Source organism: Myotis yumanensis, unplaced genomic scaffold, assembly GCF_028538775.1.
Source record: "Myotis yumanensis isolate MYYU_CA2020_CCGP unplaced genomic scaffold, mMyoYum1.0.hap1 SCAF_10, whole genome shotgun sequence".
Classification (NCBI taxonomy): Eukaryota; Metazoa; Chordata; class Mammalia; order Chiroptera; family Vespertilionidae; genus Myotis; species Myotis yumanensis.
This window is the reverse complement of record NW_027223761.1, coordinates 69,699,764-69,723,173: the sequence shown is the minus strand read 5'-3', so window position 1 is coordinate 69,723,173 and position 23,410 is coordinate 69,699,764. Positions and strand designations below refer to the sequence as shown.

Below are 23,410 nucleotides of genomic sequence, written 5' to 3'. Positions count from 1 at the left end.
TACGTGGCTGTGGTTGACCCAGACACTTGTCCTTCGGTTCTTCAGCAAAAAGACTTGTATCTTTTTGTCAGTTTAATTACCCTCCACCATGATGTGTCTGTTGCCTGCCTCAGGCTAATGCCTTAAAAACAGGAAACTCGCCCACCAGTGCTGGTGCCTCTTTCCAAGTTTCAATTCCTCACCAAAACCTGCTAACTTCTATTCACTTTGCAGACCTTCAGGTCATTGCTTGCATTTTTGTTCAGTTTTTGGTTATTTGTAGGGTTATCAGCCTGTTAAGATCTCACTCTGCCACACCAGGGGCAGTACTCTCCAACACTCCTTTCTTAAACAAGTGATCTTTTAATTTTGAAATAATTTTAGTTTTTCAGAAAAGTTGTAAAGATAGTACAGAAAGTCCCTATATACTAGTACCTCTCACCCACATTTGTCGAACTAAGAAACCAATAATGGTGCACTGCTATAAACTAAACTCTTGACTATTTCACCAGTTTTTATATTAATGTCTTTTTCTATTCTAGGATCTAATCCCGGATACCACCTTGCATTTAGTTATCATGTCTCCTTAGTGTATGGTCTTAGTTTCTGTGTCTTTCCCTGTTTTCTTTTTTTAATACCTTGACAGTTTTGAGGAGCACTACTATAGGTATTTCCGGGGAACCTATAGGATATCCCTCAGTTTGGGTTTGTCTGATGTTTTTATCATGATTAGATTGTGCTTGTGTGTTTTGGGGAGGAATACCATATAGGTGAGTTGTTTTTTCAATCACATTTTATCAAGGGATACATAATATTCACATGACACTGCTAGTTACACTAATCTTAATCACTTGGTTAAATTATTCTACTTTTTGAGGAATACAATGTATGTGATACTTGTCTCCACATTTATTTTCCACTCTTAAAAGAAGTTTTAGGGAAACTCCTTGATTAAAGATATCATATAGTCCCACCCCCTCACTCGAAATTGCTTCCTTCCACCTGTAACTCCAAGGAGATTAAGCAATTGAAAATGATAATATCTAGAGAAATCATCATGGAAAAGAAGATATGGAGAAAATGATAAAAAATACACGTTTCTGCCAAATAAGTTCTTAAACTCTTGTGGTGGCCAACAGTGCACAACCCAATTTAATGACATGCCTTTCCTTTATTTGAAGATTAGTAGCTTGGGTTTTAGTTATCTGGCTTTTAAGATGATGCCTGAGGAGTTTGGTGGTAGTGGGGTGAGAAGAAGCAAGAAGAAAAACAGTACATGCATGTGATGAACACCAACTCCTTAAGTGTAAAACAAATACTGGACATGCAGCTCCGGGTGTTAAAAATTTCAACTACCCGTTTTGGTGTGCCCATCCTGCACTGGAAAGTGCCAAGTTAGCACGTTAAGTATAAGAGCACAAAGGTTCTCTATTCACAATTTCTCCAACTCCATCCTAGCCAGGGAGTGAATCTTAGAAAAGTAACTTTGACTTCTTGAATCATAAATTTGCTTTTAATCGGTCACATCTCTATAGATACTAAGTCAGAACTTGATGTAAAATTCAGGCACCCATTTATATCATGACATTAATTTCAATAGTTAAAAACAATTTCTTTAGAAAATTTGGGAATATCGGAGAGTCGACCAAGATGGCGGCGTAGGTAAACACCGGAGACCGCTGCCGCAAACAACCATTTCAAAAATACAACTAAAAGACTGAACGGACATCACCCAGAACCACAGGAAGGCTGGCTGAAGAGAGACTCTACAACTAGAAGGAAAGAGAACAGCAAATCGAGGCTCAGAGGCGGCGCAGTGTGGAAAATACAAAGGTACCGAGGTGCGCGCGAAAGCGGGCTGGTGGCTGAGGGCGCGGTTGTCGTTTTCTGTCGGGAGTGAGTCTCAGACTCTGGGCTCCAGATCCGGACGAGTCTCTAGGGACCCAGACTCAAACGGGAGAAGCGGGATTATCCGGCATCAGTTGGAACCTGAGGGCAGCTTTCTCTCCGAGGTTTGCAGCGGCTGCCGGGGTTCTGAGAAGCAGAGCCTCTGGGAACGGGACTGAGCGTGGCCATAACTGCTCCCTCCGCCCGCCCTGTTGATCCCGCCCCGCCCAAAGCCTGCGCACAGCCATTTGCCGATCGCCTCAGGCAAAGGCTGGATTAGCGCCTCCCCAGAAGACAGACGTTTTCCGCACAGCTGATTCCTATAGCCAGTCGGCCTGAGGGTCAAATCCCTCTAGTGTTAACTACAACAATTAAGGCTTGGCTAGAACAAGACTGCGCACAGAGACCACAAGGGGGTGCACCAAGAAAGCATAAAAGATGCGGAGACAAAAAAACATGACAGAAATGGAGGATATGGAGCTAAGAATCGCAATTTTGAGGGCTTGCCATAAATTTGTGCAGAACCTCACGAAAACTAATGAGACCCTCGATGCTACGATAAAGAAATTAGAAAGTAAGCATACACGGACTGAAATAAAGAATATTATACCCAATAGCAGACCAGAGGAGTACAATAATCAAACCAAAGATTCGACAAAAAACACCCAATTGGAAAAGCAAAATGAAAAAAGAATCCGAAAGTGTGAAGATAGTGTAAGGAGCCTCTGGGACAGCTTTAAGCGGTCTAATATCAGAGTCATTGGAGTGCCAGAAGATGAGAGACAGCAAGATATTGAAAACCTATTTCAAGAAATAATGGCAGAAAACTTCCCCCACCTGGTGAAAGAAATGGACTTACAGGTCCAAGAAGCGCAGAGAACCCCAAACAAAAGGAATCCAAAGAGGACCACACCAAGACACATCATCATTAAAATGCCAAGAGCAAAAGACAAAGAGAAAATCTTAAAAGCAGCAAGAGAAAGAGGCTCAATTACCTACAAGGGAATACCCATACGACTGTCAGCTGATTTCTCAACAGAAACTTTGCAGGCCAGAAGGGAATGGCAAGAAATATTCAAAGTGCTGAATACCAAGAACCTACAACCAAGATTACTTTATCCAGCAAAGCTATCATTCAGAATTGAAGGTCAGATAAAGAGCTTCACAGATAAGGAAAAGCTAAAGGAGTTCATCACCGCCAAACCAGTATTATATGAAATGCTGAAAGGTATCCTTTAAGAAGAGGAAGAAGAAGAAAAAGGTAAAGATACAAATTATGAACAACAAACATGCATCTATCAACAAATGAATCTAAGAATCAAGTGAATAAATAACCTGATGTACAGAATGAACTGGTGATTATAATAGAATCAGGGACATAGAAAGGGAATAGACTGACTATTCTTGGGGGAAAAAGGGGTGTGGGAGATGCGGGAAGTGACTGGACAAAAATCATGCACCTATGGATGAACACAGTGGGTGGGGAGTGAGGGTGGAGGGTGGGGTGGGAGCTGGAAGGAGGGGAGTTATGGGGGGAAAAAAGAGGAACAAATGTAATAATCTGAACAATAAAGATTTAATTAAAAAAAAAAAAAAAAAAAAAAAAAAAAAAAAGAAAATTTGGGAATATCAACCACTTATTCAAACATAATTAGACTATTTTATAAAATTCCTTTCGGTACAGATTTATTTCAGTGGTTTGAAAAGTCCAACTCAAAAGCACAATATGTACAACAATACTTAAACATTAGGAGGGGGAACGTTGGAGAGGGGGTCCTTGAGCTCTGATACTCTATTCCTTTCCCATGGCCCTGAAAGTGGTTCCGTAGAGCCCCTTTGAAAATCACTAATCAAACAAGATAAATGACCCCCAGAGTTCTCAATATTTATCATTACTTCTCATGTATTTTAATAAAAAGATCTTTGGGAGAAACATATGGCCCACAAGTGTCTTTATTTGGGGGTATATCAAAAGATGAGTCATTGACTTCAGAATAACTTAATCCGAATAAAATATCTTCCTTTAAACATTTAGAAAAAAATTGATTAATTTTTTTTCTCTCCATCCTAGAAATTACATAGTAGGCTGTATTTAATAGTAGCTAACCCGTGTACAAGCTATGTTCTTACCTGAAAGTGGCCACATAGTTCACAGTGGGCCAGCCCACTACAAATGATTTCATGGCATCGGTATTGCCTTCTCCCACTTCATCCACACAACTTGCTGTCCACATGTCACTTAATTTAATTTTATTTTTTATCTTAAAATTGTTGTTATACCTAAAAAGATAACAACCAGACAGGACTTATTATTTTGTCTCTTAAATTTTATGAGAGTTTCTGAATTTGTGATAAGAGAATAGCTTAAACGAATCAAGGAGACAAAGAATGTCTTATTCATTGTTTTTATCTTCAGTGTTTACTTACCACAGTGAATTGTAAAATGGTTGGCTACCCTCGTCCCCAAATGCCTTTGCAACATTACATGTACTAGCTCTCATGTCTGCATTTAGCCATAAACTGGCTACTTTATTTTTCTATATGTTGAGCACTGCATTTGGGTGGAAATCCCAATTTTAAATTTACTGCTGTTATAAAAAATTAATTCATTTATTATTTACAATTTGCTTACTTCCAAAAATATTTAAGTACCTGAACAAAAGATTAAGATACATGTTACTTATTCAAATATTTAGAAAATTTTCACCTTAACAGAGATAGCTATACTAAAAAATATAACCTGAAATTAACTAGAGGAATTTGCAATGCATTTCAATATGATTGGTTACAAAATTTTCTAGTCTTTAGAAGCAAAGGTTATTTTAGATTTCCTTAAGGATTTGTTCATACCATTTCCTCTTACATTCTGGCTAAAATTTAAAAACTATCCTAAAAACAGACCCTACATGAAACCAGAAAAAAAAAGAGGTGAGAAAGTATTATATTTAAGTAGAGCTAACAGAATTAATATTTATCTCTGGTGACCCAGAAGGTGATCTACTTTAAGTCGATAAATTGCTTTTTGACAGTTTCTACCTAATCTCCTTGAGAACCTGATATTGATACCACTATATCACTTGACCTAATTCACTTATTTAATGCTCATAATGGACCTAAGAATGAAATAGTTAGCAGGCACTGGGAAGGATAAAGAGAATGCCAAGGGAAAGTTGGCTACTTCTTATCATTCAGAACCACTTTTGGAAACACTAAAAGCTAAATGAAATAAAAGATACTTCATATGAAAGTATTCCTAAAACTCCTCATAGACTATTTTTTTTAAAAATATGATTTTACAGATTTTTTTAGAAAGAGAGAGGAAAGGAAAGGGAGAGAGAGAGAGAGAGAGAGAGAGAGAGAGAGAGAGAGAAACATCAATGTGAGAGAGAAATATCAATAGTTGTCTTCTGTATGCACCCAACTGGGAACTGAACCCACAACCTGGGCATGGTGCCCTGACTGGGAATCGAACCAACAACCTGTTGGTGCATGGGATGATGTTCAACCAACTGACCCACACTGGCCAGGGCTCCTCATGGAATAGTTAGAGCTAAAACTCTTCAGTAGGATTTATAAAATGGAAAAGGATTTTGCTAGAACTATACATGAAGGTAATTTAGATTCAAAGCCTCATTTATGCTTTCTGTAGGGTACATTTAAGTGTAATAGAAAAGTGCCTGCTAGCATAATGCCTTCCTTCTATATATCACTTCAATATTTTTACCCTATTGTTATGTATCTTTTTATTTTTTAATTAAATTCTCAATTGAAAATAAAATCTTATTTTAAAAATCTTATTTCTTTTAAAAAATACTTTTATTGATTTCAGAGAGGGAGAGAGAGACAGAAACATCAATGATGACAGAGAATCATCAACTGGCTGCCTCCTGCAAGCTCTATTCCAGGGATTGCCAGCAACCCAGCATATGCTCTGACTGGGAATCGAACCATGACCTCCTGGTTCATACATCAACGCTCAACCACTGAGCCACGCCAGCCAAGCTAAAATCTTATTTCTTGATGGCAACTATTTAGGTAATATAAAACTGAAACTACAAATATTTTGGAAGGGAATGTTTTCATGCATTTTGTGTTTTCTAATGCAGGTCTCTTTTTATATTAGACTAGAGGCCCAGTGCACAAATTCGTGCAGCAGTGAGGTACCTCAGCCTGGCCAGCGAGATCAGGCCAAAACTGGCTCTCCAATATCCCCCGAGGGGTCCTGGATTGTGAGAGGGTGCAGACTAGGCCGAGGGACCCCACCAGTGCACAACAGGGGCCGTGGAGAGACGTGGGAGGTTGGCCAGCTAGGGAGGGACTGCAGGAGAGCTCCAGGGCTTGTCTGCCCATCTTGCTCAGTCCCGACTGGTGGGACCCCAGCAGCAAGCTAACCTACCGATTGGAGCGTCTGCTCCCTGGTGGTCAGTGCATGTCACAGTGACTGGTCGACTGGTCAACTGTCTGCTGCCTGGTGGTCATGCATGTCATAGCAAGCGGTTGAGCGGCCTTAGCATATCATTAGCATATTACGCTTTGATTGGCTGAATGGCCGACCAGTCGACCAGACACTTAGCATATTAGGCTTTTATTATATAGGATAGTTCAGATACCATGTGGGAACTGCCACATCTATTACCTAAAAAAGAGTTACTTCAACAATTCTTTCCCTAGATCAATAAGATTCCAAGATTATCCATTTCCTGATATAAAACAAGGAGGTGTCTAGAGGTAGAAAGAATTATTTCCATTCTGATGGCTAATATTATTAAAAACTTATTATGTGCCAGTCATTATTATAAACACTTTACATATATTATTTAGTTTAATCCTCAAACATTTTACAGATAAAAAATGGGAGTCATGGCCCTAGCCAGTTTTGCTCAGTGGATAGAGCGTCAGCCTGCTGGGTCCTGGGTTCAATTCCAGTCAAGGGCACGTACTTTGGTTGCAGGCTCCTCCCTGGCCTAGGCCCTGGTCGGGCATGTGCAGGAGGTAACCAATCCATGTGTTTCTCTCACATCAATATTTCTCTGTCTTTCCCTCTTTCTTCCACTCTCTCTAAAAAATCAATGGAAAAATATCCTCAAGTAAGGAATAAAAGAAAGAAAGGAAGAAAAAAGAAACGAGTTGTGGACAGATTAAAACACTTGCCAAAATTCAAACAGCTTAATTAGCAGAGCTGGAGTCTGAGCAGTGTGGCCTCCTGGCTTTATTTACGCTGTTAAACGCTATGCATCTATCAAAAGCCCTGGGATGAGAAGTTTCCTTCAGCATCTCTATCTTCAGTCTTTTTTTTTTAAATATATTTTTTATTGATTTCTTTTTAGAGAGAGAGGAAGGGGGAGGGATAGAAAAATTGATGAGAGAGAACTATCACTGATTGGCTGCCTCTTGCATGCCTCCAACAGGGGATTGAGCCCGCCACCTGGGCATGTGCCCTAACTGGGGATCAAACCAGTGGCTTCTTGGTTCCTGGCTTGATGCTCAGCTGCTGAGCTACACCAACTGAGTTCTATCTTCAGTCTTACTCTTTCGTCTGTTCGGACCTACATGTTCTCTCTACCTTAGGGGTCTTGGGTTTATTACCCCGCCAAATTAACTTAGATTACTCACACTTTTTAATATCCCCAATGAAAGTAAAAAGTACTTGAAATAATCTTTCATGAACTGAATCTCTTAAACACAGCATTAAATCAATTGATATAGGTTTTGTCATCTCATAAAAACATTTAAATGGATATAAACAGTTTTCTCCAAAGCAGTATGTAGAAAAAAATGACATACATCTTATGTGAGAAGTAGATGACAGGCACAGATTTTGCCAATATGTCTAAAATAGCAATTTTCTAGTGGGGAAAGAAACTGTCTTTATGTGAAAGGTTTTTTAGCAAAACATTATATAAGTTACATAAAACCACTTGCATGCTAGCAACAATCAGAACAATGATTTCAGGTAAGAAAACAAAAGACTTCTACTCTAAATATTGTCATAATTGTTGAAAAAAAAATCCAAACACATAAAATATGTCTGTATCCCCCACTGAAGTGCCATTTCCCCAGATAAAGACCTCATTGCCTCTCCTCTGATGACTACAATAACCTCCTGTCCAGCCTCTGCTTCTCCCTGTGCCTGTTCTCTAATCCACCGTGAACTATCACAGCCAGAACAATATTTTAGAACTAGGAACCACATCATGCTACTATCCTAAACCTTCTGGAATAAAATACAGACTCTGTATCATAGCCTTTGTGGTACCTAGCCTCCAAGATGGCCCCCCAGTGAGCTATGTTTCCTGACATTCACAGCCTGGAGTAGTTCCCTTCCACACTGTGCCCACGGTGCCTGTGTGGCCCACGGAATACATCAGGTCTGCCATTTCCAAAGTCAGCACATTTGCCTCCTCTCATCCTCACTCTCTGGGATACTTCACTCCATGGAAGCAACACCATGTTATGAGCAGCTCTATGGAAACCCAGATGAACAACTACAGCCTCAGGCCGATAGCAGCGAGGAACTGAGGCCTGCCAGCATTCACACGAGTGAGCCCGGAAGTGGACTCTCTAGCTCCAGTCGAATTTTGAGATGACTGTAACCTCAGCTTGACTGCAACCTCATGAGACCCCCCTGAGCCAGAACCACAGCTAAACCACTCCCAGATTCCTGACTCAGAGAAACTGTATGAGATGTTTATAGTTACCTACTGTTATATCTTGGGGTAATTTGTTAATGGCAATAGATAACTAATACAGCCTGCAGAGGTCCTGATAGCCTGATCCTTGTCTATTTCTCCAGTCTCCGTTCAGATGACTCTCCTCCTGCCCACTGTGCTCCAGTTACACACAGAGGCCTTCTTTTAACTCCTCCAAGGCCCAAGCTTCCCCCTGACCTCTGTACCTGGCATTCCTTCTTCCTAGACTGCTCATCCTCCTAATATCTGAATGGCTGTTTCTTCTCATCCGTCAATGATTCCCTCCACCCTGAGTACACCTACCTAACATGTATCCCATTTTTACTTCATGTAGCACCCTATTTTATTCATAGCACTAACCACAATCTATAACTACTGCCCTCCCACAACCATTAGAATGAATGTGCCAAAAAAGCAGGGACCATTCCCATAATATTTTTCATGGTGTCTTCCATGTTTATGCAGAGAGGGGGACTTAAATGAACACTTGCTGAGTGAATAAACAGTTGAAATGTTATTTTGCAAAAACAAAGCAAACATGAAACTCCCTTCAGATATTAGCTACCGTTATGGAACCCAGACATTCTTACAGTGAGCTCTGACCAGAAAGGTTTCTTTTTTGGTGGAAGTGCAATTTTATAATGATAACTGGGAGAGTGTAGGGTATACTCACTTGCTTTTGGCCACAATAAACAGATCACTGAACAGGAAAAGATGCCGCTCTTGCCTTTGCAGGCCTCGTTTGAGTTCTACTCGGCTATCAATTAGCAGAGTCCTATTGGAGCACATAGATGATGACAGAAATGCACCCGTGTCCATGTTGGCAGAAGGACTTTCCCTGCAACAGCGAACACCACAGACCTTAGTCAAATGATCGCACATAGGAATGACTGTCTATCAAATTATAGCTTACAGTTGGCCAAGAAATACAAATTCTATACATTTTTTAATGCGATGGCATAGTTTCCCAACTGGTCTCCCAGTCTATCTCCACACAGTAGTCTTTAACATTTCATTGTGCAATGTTTCAAACATAAAGCAAAGTTGAAGTTTTATAATAAACACAGGTATACCCCAAATTACATTCTATGCTTGCTTTAACATAACTATCCAACCCAACTATCTGTCCTTCTGTCTACTCATTAATCCATTTTATTTTTGGCATTTCAGTGTAAACTGCATACAGCAGTACATTTCTCTTTAAATACTTCAGCATACATATCATTAACTAGAGTTGAATATTTGTAATGAAAAAACTATATTATATTATTAACCAATGTTAACTCAATAAATTTTATTAAAATAAAAATAAAGTAAAATGTACATGAAACCTTGAACAAAATGTATGTATAATGAATGCGCAAGTCTCAGGCGTATATTCACTGAGTTTGGATAAATGTATTCACCTGTATAATCTAAACCCTCATCAAGATGGAGAACGTTATTAGTTCTCCAAACAATTTCCTCTTCTCCCTTCTCAGTTATTATATAGATTAGCTGAAGATGGCATCTATGTACTGGTTCCTAAGTTGTTTATTTCTTCACTGCAGACTGAAACCCATTAGCTAAAAAGTCTGCTGGAACCATACTCAAATTTTCATACACCCAATTATTTTTAAAACCAGCCCAAACAAACCGATTTTTAGCCATTTATAGCTTGCCTGCTTTGCATTCTCCACAAAACTATGCCCAACATTTACTATCCATTGATGAGAGAAAGCCTTGTGGTTATAAGCTGCCACATCACTACCACCCTTTGGAGCTCTGTGACCTAGAGGCTCCAGAACTTGCTACTGAGCAACTTCATCTAGACGTGTGATCTCCAGAGACCCCACTTCAATCTCCACCACCTCAGGGACTCCCTTCCATCTTCCCCTTCCAGATGGTGGCCCTTTGGCCACAAACCTCTAGATAGTCTCATGCTGTGAGGGACTTCCTTTCTCATGCAACCTGTCCAATGGGCATATCCTTTTCCTTGATCAGCCCCCAAATCCCTCAAATTCCTTACAAAAGTCAATCCTTATGCTATCACCCTCAAGGCCACCACTATTGTGATTTCCCCTTCCCACCACTGAAGGTTAGTTTTACCTCTTTTGGAATTTCATATAAATGGAATCATAGAATTTGTCAGGCTCTCCATCAAAGTATAGGGTGTAAGAGGCCATGTCCGCCATCCCAAGTACCTGGTTCACAATCAGCCACAGTAAATGGGGCTTAGTAAGGCTGGCTTAGTTCTGTTTCTGGGTTTGAACAGTATGGCCACAGTGTCTGACCTCCCCTGGGTATGCTAAAAGGCTGAGGACCATACGCTGTCCTGATAACTCTCCGAGGGAATGCCTGGTCAGCCATCCTTTCCTGTGACATAGGTGCTCGTGAAGTGAGGTCTCCCCCAAGTAGCATCAGCATCAACATTTTAAAAATGTAAATTCTCTGGCCCACCTCAGACTTCCTGAATCAGAAACTCTGGAGGGTTGGCTCATCATTCTGTATTTTAACAAGCCATTTAGATGATCCTAATGCTCGTTGAAGTTTGAGAACTACTTTTGACTGCATAACACATTCTTGTTCTAACATTCTAAAATTTTACAACTGTGCATTAAAGTATAAGAAGCATACATTTCTATTTCAGATAAATCGAACTTCTCAGAGTTGTTCCGTCATTCCCTTTGTTTTTTGAGTTATAGCCACCTCTCCTAATATGTAAATTCCATTATGCTCATTAATGACTAGTTAAGTACATGCTATGTATAACTTAAAGAGATGTATAAGTGAATAACAAGGCAAGTAAATCAATCAATTAAAAAAAAGGGAAAGGGAATGTCTATGTTTAATAGTATGGATGGGAACTAAGCATAGAGAAAAGGCCCATATTCACCATCACAGAGAAAAATCCTTTCTATTTCAAATTCTTTTGGTGTGGGGGAGCAGGAGGAGGCACAATGGTATCTTTTATCATGTAGTGATTTCAAATTTATAGAAAATAGGAATGAAATTTCACTTGTTCTTGTGCAAACTGAGTAAGAACAAGGCTAACAAATAATGAATAGATGAAGGAATGGCCAACATAGCATTTTACATAGCTTTAGTTTTGAATTGCCTGACAGGGGAAAAATCATCTTTTGCATTTTAATTTTAGGTGTTCAATAAGTAACTGCTTTTTTATTATAATGACAAAGCATTAGCTAGCAGTACAGTTGAAACCAGGGATCCTCAAATAATTACTCAAAGGGTCTGATAGTAAATATTTTAGGCTTCACGGGTCATATGGTCTCTGTTGTCAATTTGAACTGCTATTGTAACACAAAATCAGCCACTGACAATACCTAACTGTATAGGTGTGGCTGTGACTGAGTAACACTTCAATTAAACAAACAGGCAGCCTGTATGGGCCATGGGTACCCAAGGCATTTAAATGCTTGTAGATAATGGTGAATCTGGAGCAATTAGTAAAATTATTATTTTTTTTTTGGCATGGGGTTAGCATAGATCAAAGGTTAATTAGGCTATTTTTAAATGGTTTACATTTTAAAGCACTTCTAAAGAATTTTTATATATACTAACTCATTTTCCATCTCATAATAATACTTTCAAATAAGTAGATTTGGTGGTATTGGTGGTGGTGGTGGAGAATCCTCTATGAGTTTAAAATATTTTTCTCTTTCAGTGTGGATTCATTAACATACATTTTAAAGAGCTACACATAAAAATGATAAGAGATACCTCACAACTTAAGAAACCTAAGCATTGGTTTAAAATGCCTCACCACTCATGCAGTAGAATTTACTTGAGTAAAAATAAACATGTCAGTACCCACATAATTTAAAAAGAAAAACATTCTTTTGTAGGAGAAAACAAAAACACAAATAACCTTTGTGCTTTTTAAAACTACAATCTTAATCAGTGTTTGCTACTTACAAATGTATTTCTCAATGATGTGACTCTGATGTGTTTGTTTCTATTCTGAGTGCAATGTAGATGTGTTTATTTTAGTGACTTAGGGTATGGAAATGGGGAGGAGGGTAAGAGTATAACCTTCTATTTAGCTTCTCAGTATAGCCTGACTAGGATTTACAAGTTATAATGAACAGAGCACTAAAATGAGCTAACAAATACAAGCAGTCTAAGAATTAACCTGTGGGCTTCTTATGTGTTAACATTACATTTTAAAATAGTTTTGTGAAGCTATTTCTGAAAGGCATAAGGGTGTCTTAGGGCCTTGATCATTTTAAATTAAAACTAGATAATAGTTCTCATAAAATTCGCCCACAGTAATATCTCTTCATAGTTTTTATTCAGGATTATCCTAAAAGCAAGTCCATGTTTAGATACAGTTTTAGAGGCGGTGTTGCTTCATCTTAAATCACAAAAGAAACTATAGAATAGAATGCTTCTTGGAAATGTCTATGTTTACACACGGAAATCAATGAATGATTTTGATGACAAGTAGATAAGACCTGCTCACTCCAAATGCCATCTCTTCCATGAAAATTTTCTCAGTTGAATCCTTTTTAAAAAAACACACAAAACTTCACCTGAGGATATGTTTTTATTGATTTTAGAGAGGGAAGAAGGGAGAGAAAAACATCGATGTGAGAGAGAAACATTGATCAGTTGCTTCCTGCAAGCGCCTTGACTGGGGACCAAAGAACCCACAACCTAGGTATGTGCCCTGACCAGGAATTGAACTTGCAACCTTTAGTTGTATGGGATGATGCTCCAACCAACTGAGCCACTCAGCTTGGGCTCAGTTGAATCTTTGCTTCTTATGTCCTACCTTGAAGCTCTTAAATATTCTCACTAAACATATATTGAATGTATGATCACCATGCAATTAATTATTTGTAATAGTGATCAAGGGATTCCTTTGCTGGGTGTCTGCCATGTGGTCCTTAGTCTCAAGGAATTAGCAATGTGATACGGGGATCAGACAAGTAAGCACAGTGATAAACCAGTGAAGCAAGTGATAAAAGACATGCAGAGTACTAGGGCCACAGAGAAGAGCAAAACAAGGAGCCCCTATCTGAGACTAGACTGGCTAGGGAAAATTCTTGAAGGAAGCTGAGTCTTAAAGGATGGACAGATCAAGGAAGGCTGAGAGCAGTCTAAGTGGACAAATATGTGTGGTGTGCTTCGGTTACTGTCGGAAGCTGAAGGCTGAGTGGCAGGGCCTGGGGAAGGGCAGCAGCAGATGGATGTTTTTCCTAACACATTCAGTTTGTATGGGAAAGCACGGTGTTTTGTAATACTCTGAAGAAAAGAGGAAGGCAAGCTTAGAGGAAGGAAGACCTTTAGGAATTTATTGCAGTAATCTTAGGCAAGAAATGTCATGGAACTGAGTTGGCAGTGAGAAGAGGAGAGAAGACACAGAAAAAACATATTTGAGAGATATTAAAACATAGATAAAATTTGCAAATTGATCAATTGTGGAGGTTGCAGTGAAGATAGAATTGACTAAGAAAAATAATACAGAATTATTACCTAACCTTTTAAAATTTACTTATTTGTTTTTCATCCAACAAATGTTTCCTGAGTGTGTATCTATCTATCTATCTATCTATCTATCTATCTATTTATCTACCTATCAGATAGATATATATATATGTATGTGTTGGCTAGACTTCGTGCTCAATGGTGACGATATGGGGTAAATAACTTAGATTTACCCTCTCCTCTTGTGGAATTTTGATTCTAGTTTCAATATTATCTATTTATTTGATATCACCTGTCATTGCTGCTTAGTTCAATTTGTAGCAGAGATTGAAAACTACAGTCCACAGTCATATTTTATGGAGCTCACACAGAGGTTTTGATTTCAAATGTCTGATTCACCACATTCCCTTTCTTGCCAATTCTTTCCTTTGTTTACCGCACCTCTCAGGGACTTGAAAGCATTTAAGTCTGTGATTCTTGCCCTAATATTACTTAAAAAAAACAACAGTGCAGAGGTCTTTTATTTTTTTAACACGTATCACGCCATGAATTCATAGGGAACGGGTTCCAGCAGCTCAGGCTCCTTTGCACTGGTTCTCACAAAGTGCGCTTCTCTGGGTGGAGTTGGTGGGCGCTTCAATTAAACCCAGGTTTCTCTTTGGCTTCCTTCTTTTGCTGATCATTTTCCTTCACACTTTCAGGTAGCTATCTTGGTTCTTAGAGTGCTTAATATGCTCAACATGTACTTTAATTCTCTTGGCAAGAATCTTGCCCTTAACTTGTTTGTTTACAACAACGCCCACCACATGCTGGGTTATGTAGGCTCCTCCAGTTTGGCCATGGGAACATTTGTGGGGCATTCCTTTTGAGCAGCGCCTGTTCCCTTGATGTCTACATGATCACTTTTCTTGTAGATGCACATGTATGTGGCCAAAAGAACAACTGCACGTTTTCTAAAAGGCCTAGAGAATATATAGCGGGAGCCTCTACTCTTTCCCTTTTTGTTGGTAATTTTGACAAATTACTGGAAGATGGCAGTGCCAACTGAAAGGGTTACTTTTTAAACTTTATTGTTGAAAGCATTAGAGATGTCTCCTTTCTTTTCCCATTGCCTCCCTCCACCCTGGCCCTATCCTTCCCAGGCCTTCACCACACTATTGTCTATGTCCATGGGTTATGCATAAATGCATATAGAGTTACATTGTTTAGACCTAGTTTAATTTTTTTTAAATTTCTTTATTGGTTAAGGTATTACAAATGTGTCCTTATCCCCCCATTAACGCCCAACCGCCCCCCCCCCCCCCACTCATGCTCTCATCCCCCTGTTGTCCGTGTCCATTGGTTTGGCTTATATGCATGCATACAAGTCCTAATTTTGAGTTTTAAAAATATTATGGTAAAATACACATAAAACTTGCCATTTAAAAATGTATAATGCAATAGCATTTAGCATATTCATAATGTTGTATAATCATCACCACTATCTAGTTCCCAATATTTTAACAATCCCCATAGGAAAATCTGTATCTATTATGCAGTCACCCCCATTGCCTACTGTATCCAATACCTGGCAACTACAAATTTCATTATGTCTATGGATTTGCCCACTCCGGATAGTTCATACGGCCTCTTGTGCCTGGTTTCTTTCACTTAGCATAATGTTTTCAGGTTCACCCACACCATAGAATGTATCAGCACTTCATTCCTTTTTGTTGATAAATAATACTCCATTGCATAGATATAGCACATTTGTTCATACATTTATAAGCTGATGGGCATTTGGATTGTTTACATCTTATGGCCATTGTAAATAGTGCTGCTCTAAAAATTCATGTACGGATTTTGTTTGTTGTTGTTTCTTTTTAGTATATACCCAGGAGTGGATCATATGGTAATTTTATGTTTAAACTATTGAGGAACCACCGAATTGTTTTCTACAGTGGCTGGACCATGTTACATTCACACCAGCTTGACTCTTCGTTCTTTCAGTCTCTACATAAAATCACATCTGATGTTTACAGGGTATTTAACTACAAAATAAAATCTCCTGAAGATCCTCATAATCTCTACTATAGTTTGCAATGAACTCCTAGCTGGACTCTTTACTTCCTTGCTCTCTCTTGTTCAATCTATGCTACTCACTTCTCACTTCTTTCAAATTAATTGTTCTGATGCATATTATCAATGATCATGGCATATGCACTGTCTAAAGCAGAGGTTCTCAACCTGTGGGTCGCGACCCCTTTGGCAGTCGAATGACCCTTTCACAGGGGTCGCCTAAGACCATTCTGCATATCAGATATTTACATTACGATTCATAACAGTAGCACCATTACAGTTATAAAGTAGCAATGAAAATAATTTTTTGGTTGGGTCACAACACAAGGAACTGTATTTAAAGGTCCAGAAGGTTGAGAACCACTGGCAAAGAGTAAGCTCAACTCATTAATCTAGCATTCAAGATCTAGCTTGTGCCTTACCCTACCTGGTTATGATGATATGTCAGGTTAGAACTCTATATTACCTGTATAAAGGTAACCCTAGTGAGTCTTAGAGAAGAAATTACTTCAGAAGTAATTTAGAACAAAAAGAGATGACTACTGACATGAAGCTAAAAAACACACACTGTCAACATCAAAATTCTATCTTATTCAGCAATAAAAATTTGTCCATTAGATATTTGTATCTGAAACATCTCAATATTCAAAGCACATTTTAAGGAACTCTAGTCTAAAGCAATTATCTGTCTTACTGATGGGGTGAAAATGTACTATTACATTTCTATAGCCATCATCTAAATAAAATCACATTCAAATAATCAAAGAAAACTCTACATAGAAATTATAACATGATGTGGTTGTATGCAATATGTACTATTATTTCCACTTCCAAATTAGCATCAATGATTAAATGATGCATCATGTAGCTCATATTATACAGTCCAAATTCTAACTTGCTATTATAGAATAGAGCCTAGTGATAATGTTAATACCAGGATCAAAATGAACTAAGCTAGACTAAGGGCTTATCAGTTATATGAATGAATGACTGGACAAATAAAATAAGCAGGGCCTTAAAGCAAGAAAAATACAAAGGAGAACCTTTAAATTATAACCAAAATGCTGATTGGAATAGGCAGTATATGTGACATAATGAGAACAACAATCTTATATCTATGATGCTAATATTTAAAGAGCAAGGAAAACAAACCATTAAATAAGCAAAGACAGAATAGCAATATGGAAGGAGAGTGTGAAGGATAGAGGACACTAATAAATAGCTACACTAACAGACCAAGATCCATACACAGAGATATTGTTTCCAAGGAAGGGAGTAAACTATATACCTTTTTAACAGCCTTGACATATAAGTTTCTCAACAATAGCTATTAGGAATTCACTTAATAAAAAGCACTTGACAGGACATTATAAGAAAGGAGAGAACATGATCTTATGACTATTGACTTTGAGAACTTCAATTTAGTCACCTGTGTGGACTTTAAAATACTGGACATCTTAATTATCAATTAAGTAAATTGGTTTGAGTCATCTTCTTGAATCAAATAAGATTGCCAAACATACTTATGCTACTCAAGAAAATTTATATGTGTAGTGATTACAATGTGATATGGTAATACATTTGTCTGAATATGTTTATTCAATAAAGAACCAAGTCAACAATAGGCTGACTGGGCACTTCAGTAATTTGAGTAGATTGGTTCAGGTAATAATTATATAATGGTACACTAAAGGAAACACAAGGGTCATACCTGATTAAAGGTAGTTCTAGCTACAATTTCTGGGTCATACCTGATTAAAGGTAGTTCTAGCTACAACTTCTGGATCATACCTATTAAAGGTAGTTCTAACTATAATTTCTGGATATGCTAAGTGAAATAAGCTAGTCAGAGAATGACAAGTATGACATGATCTCACTCATATGTGGAATCTAGTGAACAAAATAAACTGATGAACAAAGTAGATCCAGATACAAAGACGCATGGAACAGACTGGAACCTCAGAGGGAAGGTGGAGGAGTATGGGTGGGTGGGAAGAGATCAACCAAAGAATTTGTATGCTTATATAATTCTTCCTTTAAGACATTTTAAAGAAATCAAAGCAATTAGCTGGTGAAAGTCTCTGAAAGAAAATACTTGCTCAGCCGGTGTTGCTCAGTAGTTGAGCATAAACCCATGAACCAGGAGGTCATAGTTCAATTCCCAGTCAGGGCACATTCCGGGGTTGCAATTCAATCCCCATTAGGGGCATGCAGGAGGCAGCTGATTAATGATTCTCTCTCATCATTGATGTTTCTATCCCTCTCTCCCTCTCCCTTCCTCTGTCTGAAATCAATTAAAAACAAATTTAACAAAGAAAATATGCATTAGAGGTTTTGAAATAAATTTTTGAGCACATTTTGCTATGACAAATTTATTTCAAAGTAAATCATTTGGGAAATAAAGGAGAAATAAATTTTTAGTGAATGCTAAATAGAAAGTTGAATAATAAAGAAACTTTTAAATCCAATGTGTTGTTATTCTATATTGAGATGGTGAACTATTTCATGATGTTTAACTTTTTAAATCCCAAAGCATATTCAATATTTACTAATAATTTGCTCAGTCACTTACATATTAATGATCACCTACACTGCATTAAAGCTCTGGGGATACTGCAGCCAACAAAGTGGCCAAGGATATGCAAACCACATTCACTTTTATTCTGAATGAGATATGAAGAGGAGATGGTGTGGCAGAAAAGTGATAGGATCTATTAGGTAAGTAGCATAGAGGGTAGTAAAGAGGAAGGATGCAATAAACACTTACTTAAAGAAGTTTTAAAATAAAATCACAGTAATCAGTTGGCTAAATTCCTTAAGTAAAAGCCATTAGATGCTTCTTGAAAAGTAATAAGTTAGGAGAGAAATAACGGTGGATTGGTAGTGATGGAGGTGGTAAGAAATAGTTCTATACTAGATATATTTCAAAGGTAGAATCTAATAGGATTTGATGGCAGACTTTTTTTTGGCATTACTAGTTGGTTTTGTATATAATAAGTTTGAATTACTTATCAGATATCAAAATAGAGATTTTAAAGCTATGAAAGAGATTAGCTCATTTAGGGAGTTAGTATAGATGGAGAACAAGTTCAAATACTGAGTCCTAGGACACACCAACATTTAGAAGTTGGGAAAGAAGGAGAAACTAGCAAAGTAGAATGAGCTTGGTGTCAATAAACAGAACCAAGAAGCCCATGGAAGAAGGGAGGGATTAGGGTGTCCTAGAAAGGTCAAGGAAGATGATTTGACCATTGGACCTAAAATTAAGGCGGGCATCAGTGACCCTGAGAAGAACAATTCTGGTGGAAATTTATGAAGAAACTAGAGGCCTGATGCACGAAATTTGTGCAAGAGTAGGCCCTCACAGCCCCGGCTACCTTGGCCGGCCCTCGCAATCCCGGCTTTGTCCAGAAGGTCATCTGGAAGGTCGTCCAGACGGTTGTTCTGCTGTTCGGCCATTCGGTTGATTTGCATATTACGCTTTTATTATTATGGATGATTCCAATTTGGTTTACATCAAATTTTAGGTAATTGATGATTCTGCAGAGTCATCATTTAACTTTTCCAAAACCATATTCAGTTTTGAAAAAGATTGTTAAAAAAATGCCAAATAAAACTGGAAACACACAAAAGAAGTTTCTAAATCCAAGAAATTGCTAATAAAATGGTCTTGGCCATGATCTGCTACAACTATTACAAAGTGCGAAGACTATTCTCTCACTATAACAGATGAGACAACTACTCTGAATAGAGCATAAAAGTTATCTCATAATTAGAGCAGATATTTTCATATATTCCAGGACACTGTCCCCCACAGTGCTAAGAAAGTGCTTTCTGTCTGAGAATGCAAAGCATGCTTTCTTGTGCTCAGCAGCAGCAGCTTTTATCAAACACTAGCAGCTTTTCACAAAATTGGTGTTGAAGTCAAGAATCAGTTAGTATGTTATAGGGAAAAGACTCAGAACACTTTCTTTGACAGCTAGTCTATTTCAGTTTTCAAGAAGATGCTTTAAAATCACCTTGTACATGAAAATCTTAAATAACTACCACCAAGCCGAGGATGCTTTTTGTTTCAGCCTCTGGGACTGAACAACCTTCCTGCCTACCACACTCTGACACACACATACAGATGACTGAGGCCTTGACTAGGCCTCTGCAGTTGTTAGGGACACCAGTCATTATGATTCCAGCAAAAGGAATAGGCTCATAAGTCCCACACCATAACATGAAATGCTTTTTTAAATAAGCAAAGCTCAGCTGTTAGCCTGCAATGAAATACTCTCATTTGTCTATTTTTCATAAAAGTATCCCAAAATTCAAGCAACTGAGCTTTCCAGATAATCTGGTTGTTTTACTGTACTAAAAACCACTCACTGTAGATAGAATAAAAACAATATATTAAAAAGATCATGTAGTTTGTTCTAGAGAGGGCTGACATAGTATATCTCAGGTGTTTTATGCAAGTCTATGCTGGGAAATCTAATTAACCCTTTAAAGCATTAAAAGATAATATACTTTCCAATTTCAAACAAAAGTAAACCCAAGCCTTAAAATAAAAGCTTTACATTGAACATATACAATATACTAGTATACCGACAACAAATGTTATGCTAAACATTTTTAAAGATGAAGAGAAATATTTTTATATTTACTACTCTAAAAGAAATGATCTGTTCTCCAATATTAATCCTTCTCACCCAGAGCTGTCACCCCTGGTGGGAATATTCCCACATCAATGATACGCTCCTATTTACACTGTGTAGTAAGGTACGATCCATGTCTTATTTCTGATCCCCTGTTTCTAGAACTATCACTTACACAGAGGGCTCAAATGTTTCAGAATAAATAGGTAAGCAAACGAAAGTGTCCTTGGTTTCTTCTCCACCTACAAAAGTAGAGTGGAGAAATCAGTTTACCACTCAGAAACCAAAACCAAACCCCAGAGCCACTTTGCTATGAACCTGCGTTGGTACTAATGCTGTTTAGCCAGGTAGGATAGGTATGGGAAAGAGTGGTCCTCCCCTCTCTGGATGGATGGTTCCTTTCTTTACCAGTGACCACAGGTAAAGACAATAACTCTCTTCAGGGGAGGCAGACCCATTTGATTAGTTGCATCTGTTGTCTACCTAACACCATGACTGCAGTCCACCTTTCCACCCAGGCCACTCTATTTCTGGAACTTTTTTCCATCATTGCCCCTAAATAAAAATAAAAGAGGAATGGAGGAGAATTCCAGAAAGATGAACAATTGACTTCACACAATTTAGTTCAAAGTGGCAGGGCTTTTTTCAATGATCAAAGCATTCCAAAAAGTGAGAAAAAACTAAAAGCTATTAGAACTAACCTAAGCCAATCATCTAATTTTCCAAAATTAACAGACTTTCAGACTTACCCTCCCAAAGACTTGGTTCTGTGCACATGTACCAACGCACGTGTGAAGATGCCCTGCGTGGTTTTAGAAGTCTAACCCCTGATGCAAGGGCAGACCTTTCAGTTTTGTTCCTTATAAAATACTGAACAAATGTTTGCTGGGCTGAAATCCAATTGAACTAAAGAAAAATAAGAAGCATTAAAATGCTCACCAGCTGAATACCAGTCATGGGGAACAGTCATTAAAAATCCTTTCGTCATTCTCAATTTTTTTCTCAAGTTCAAATTATAAGAGATTGATCACAATGATCATAAATCAATACTAAGGAACAAATGTCCTACTTTCTGTTTTATTCAAAGTTTTAAAGATGTCAGTAATAAGTGGAATACTTATAAATAACTGCTGGTGCATGTTAAAGCGTGAAACCCACAAACTAAAAGCTAGACACAATAAAAATTGACAGCTAAACCAAAACCAAACCACATTTGAAGTCATTTTTCACATAGCTAAAATGACATCATTACCTTAACCAAGCAGAAAGCATGTCTTGCATCTGTGTTGGTGGAGCTGAGCAAACACACATGTGGCCAAGTTTATTTCCAGGCTGTGAAAATGTTAGTGTGGCTATAACACGCTTTCTGTGACCATTCGGTACAAGTGATAGAGCAAAATTCCCTGTCATAGAGGCCTTGCCCGAAAGAGAGGGTAGTGGGAAAGTGCTCTACCGTTTCTATCATTCCAAATTAAATTATATTGGAAATACATTCTAGAGGTTTCTAAATTTAGGGGTCTGAAGAAGATTTAAGGACAAATCTTGAAACAGACTACAACTGAATAGCAATAAAAGTTTCACTCTTCTTATTCTTCAGAAAAGGCTTCTCCACTGACTCAACTCTGGATATCTTAAAAGGAATGTTAGTATTCCACAAAAAGAGTCTAAGTGACTACATTTGAGCTGCCTAGATTCTACGCTCCTCTCAATAACCAGAAAACTAAGTGGAAAGCCTTTGGAAAGAGAAGAAACAAAAGGAGGGTGTGATGGTGATGGCAGGGGGTGGGGGCACCAGCCTTCCTGTTTTCTAGAACCATAGTTTAATGTGTCCAAAATATTACCAGAACAAAGTCAGGGTCCCTGCCCTTCATGACAATAAGGGCGTAAGTCTTCCTTGTTCACTGCTGTATTCCTAGTGGTGTCAAATATTTGCTGAATTAATGATGATGATGATGAATGTCTATTTTGTTATGGTCTTATAAAGCCCCTTATAGACCTAGTCATGGGTCTTCTCTGAAGGTGGCAAATGTTGTAAGGTTTAGTGACATGGGAAGAGGCAGGTGTCTAAAGTGGGTGGGAGTACCTACTCTTTGATCTGGTACCTTATCAAAGAGTGGAGTTCCTTGGGGGCTGGCATTGAGATGGCCAGGAGAAAGGGAGAAAAGAACAAGGCCTAATTTATAAGTGACATTTTCTCATGGCATGTCATTGTCTCTATTTCCCTGAAAGCCCAGCATCTGTCTGAGTCTCTTCTCTGAGACGTTAATAGATGTCCAGCTATCCCATGTAGTCATTCTCTCTCTTGCCTCACTTTAGTTTTTTAATACCAGACACTACTTACTACCAATACTCTAATTTGTGATTAGCTATCCACATCCTCCCACTAGAATGTACACCGCATGAAAGTTGTCACAGATATTTGTTGAATAAATTAACAATTGTCAGGCACAGTTCTGAGATGAACAAGAAAAACAAAATCCTATCCCTTCTATGGTTTACATTCTGTAAAGACATAATACATAATACCAAGAAAAAGGACCCTGAAGGAAACACTGGATTGAAGAGGTTTCTTTACCTCCTATTTCCAGAGCTTTTACTATGTACCATGAAAACTGACAAAGAAACTTCCTCCTCCTCACCTGAACATCTGACAGAGAGAAGTTTTTCATTTACGCTGAACACACATTGAGAAAGGCAGTTCTGTGTTTTGCTTAGTTTTTCCTG

At 38.2% G+C, this 23,410-nt stretch overlaps 1 protein-coding gene across 3 annotated transcripts in view; it reads right to left on the bottom strand.

Moving 5' to 3' along the window:
• The window catches only part of ARHGAP20 (Rho GTPase activating protein 20), a 94,960-nt gene that overhangs the window by 33,378 nt on the left and 38,172 nt on the right, over positions 1–23,410 (bottom strand). For all 3 annotated transcript variants that reach the window (XM_070425953.1, XM_070425952.1, XM_070425954.1), the window contains exons 3-4: positions 9,229–9,393; positions 3,997–4,146 (exon numbers count right to left, since the gene is read on the bottom strand). In XM_070425953.1, coding sequence (XP_070282054.1) covers positions 3,997–4,146; positions 9,229–9,393 — 315 coding nt within the window. The remainder of the gene's footprint in view (positions 1–3,996; positions 4,147–9,228; positions 9,394–23,410) is intronic.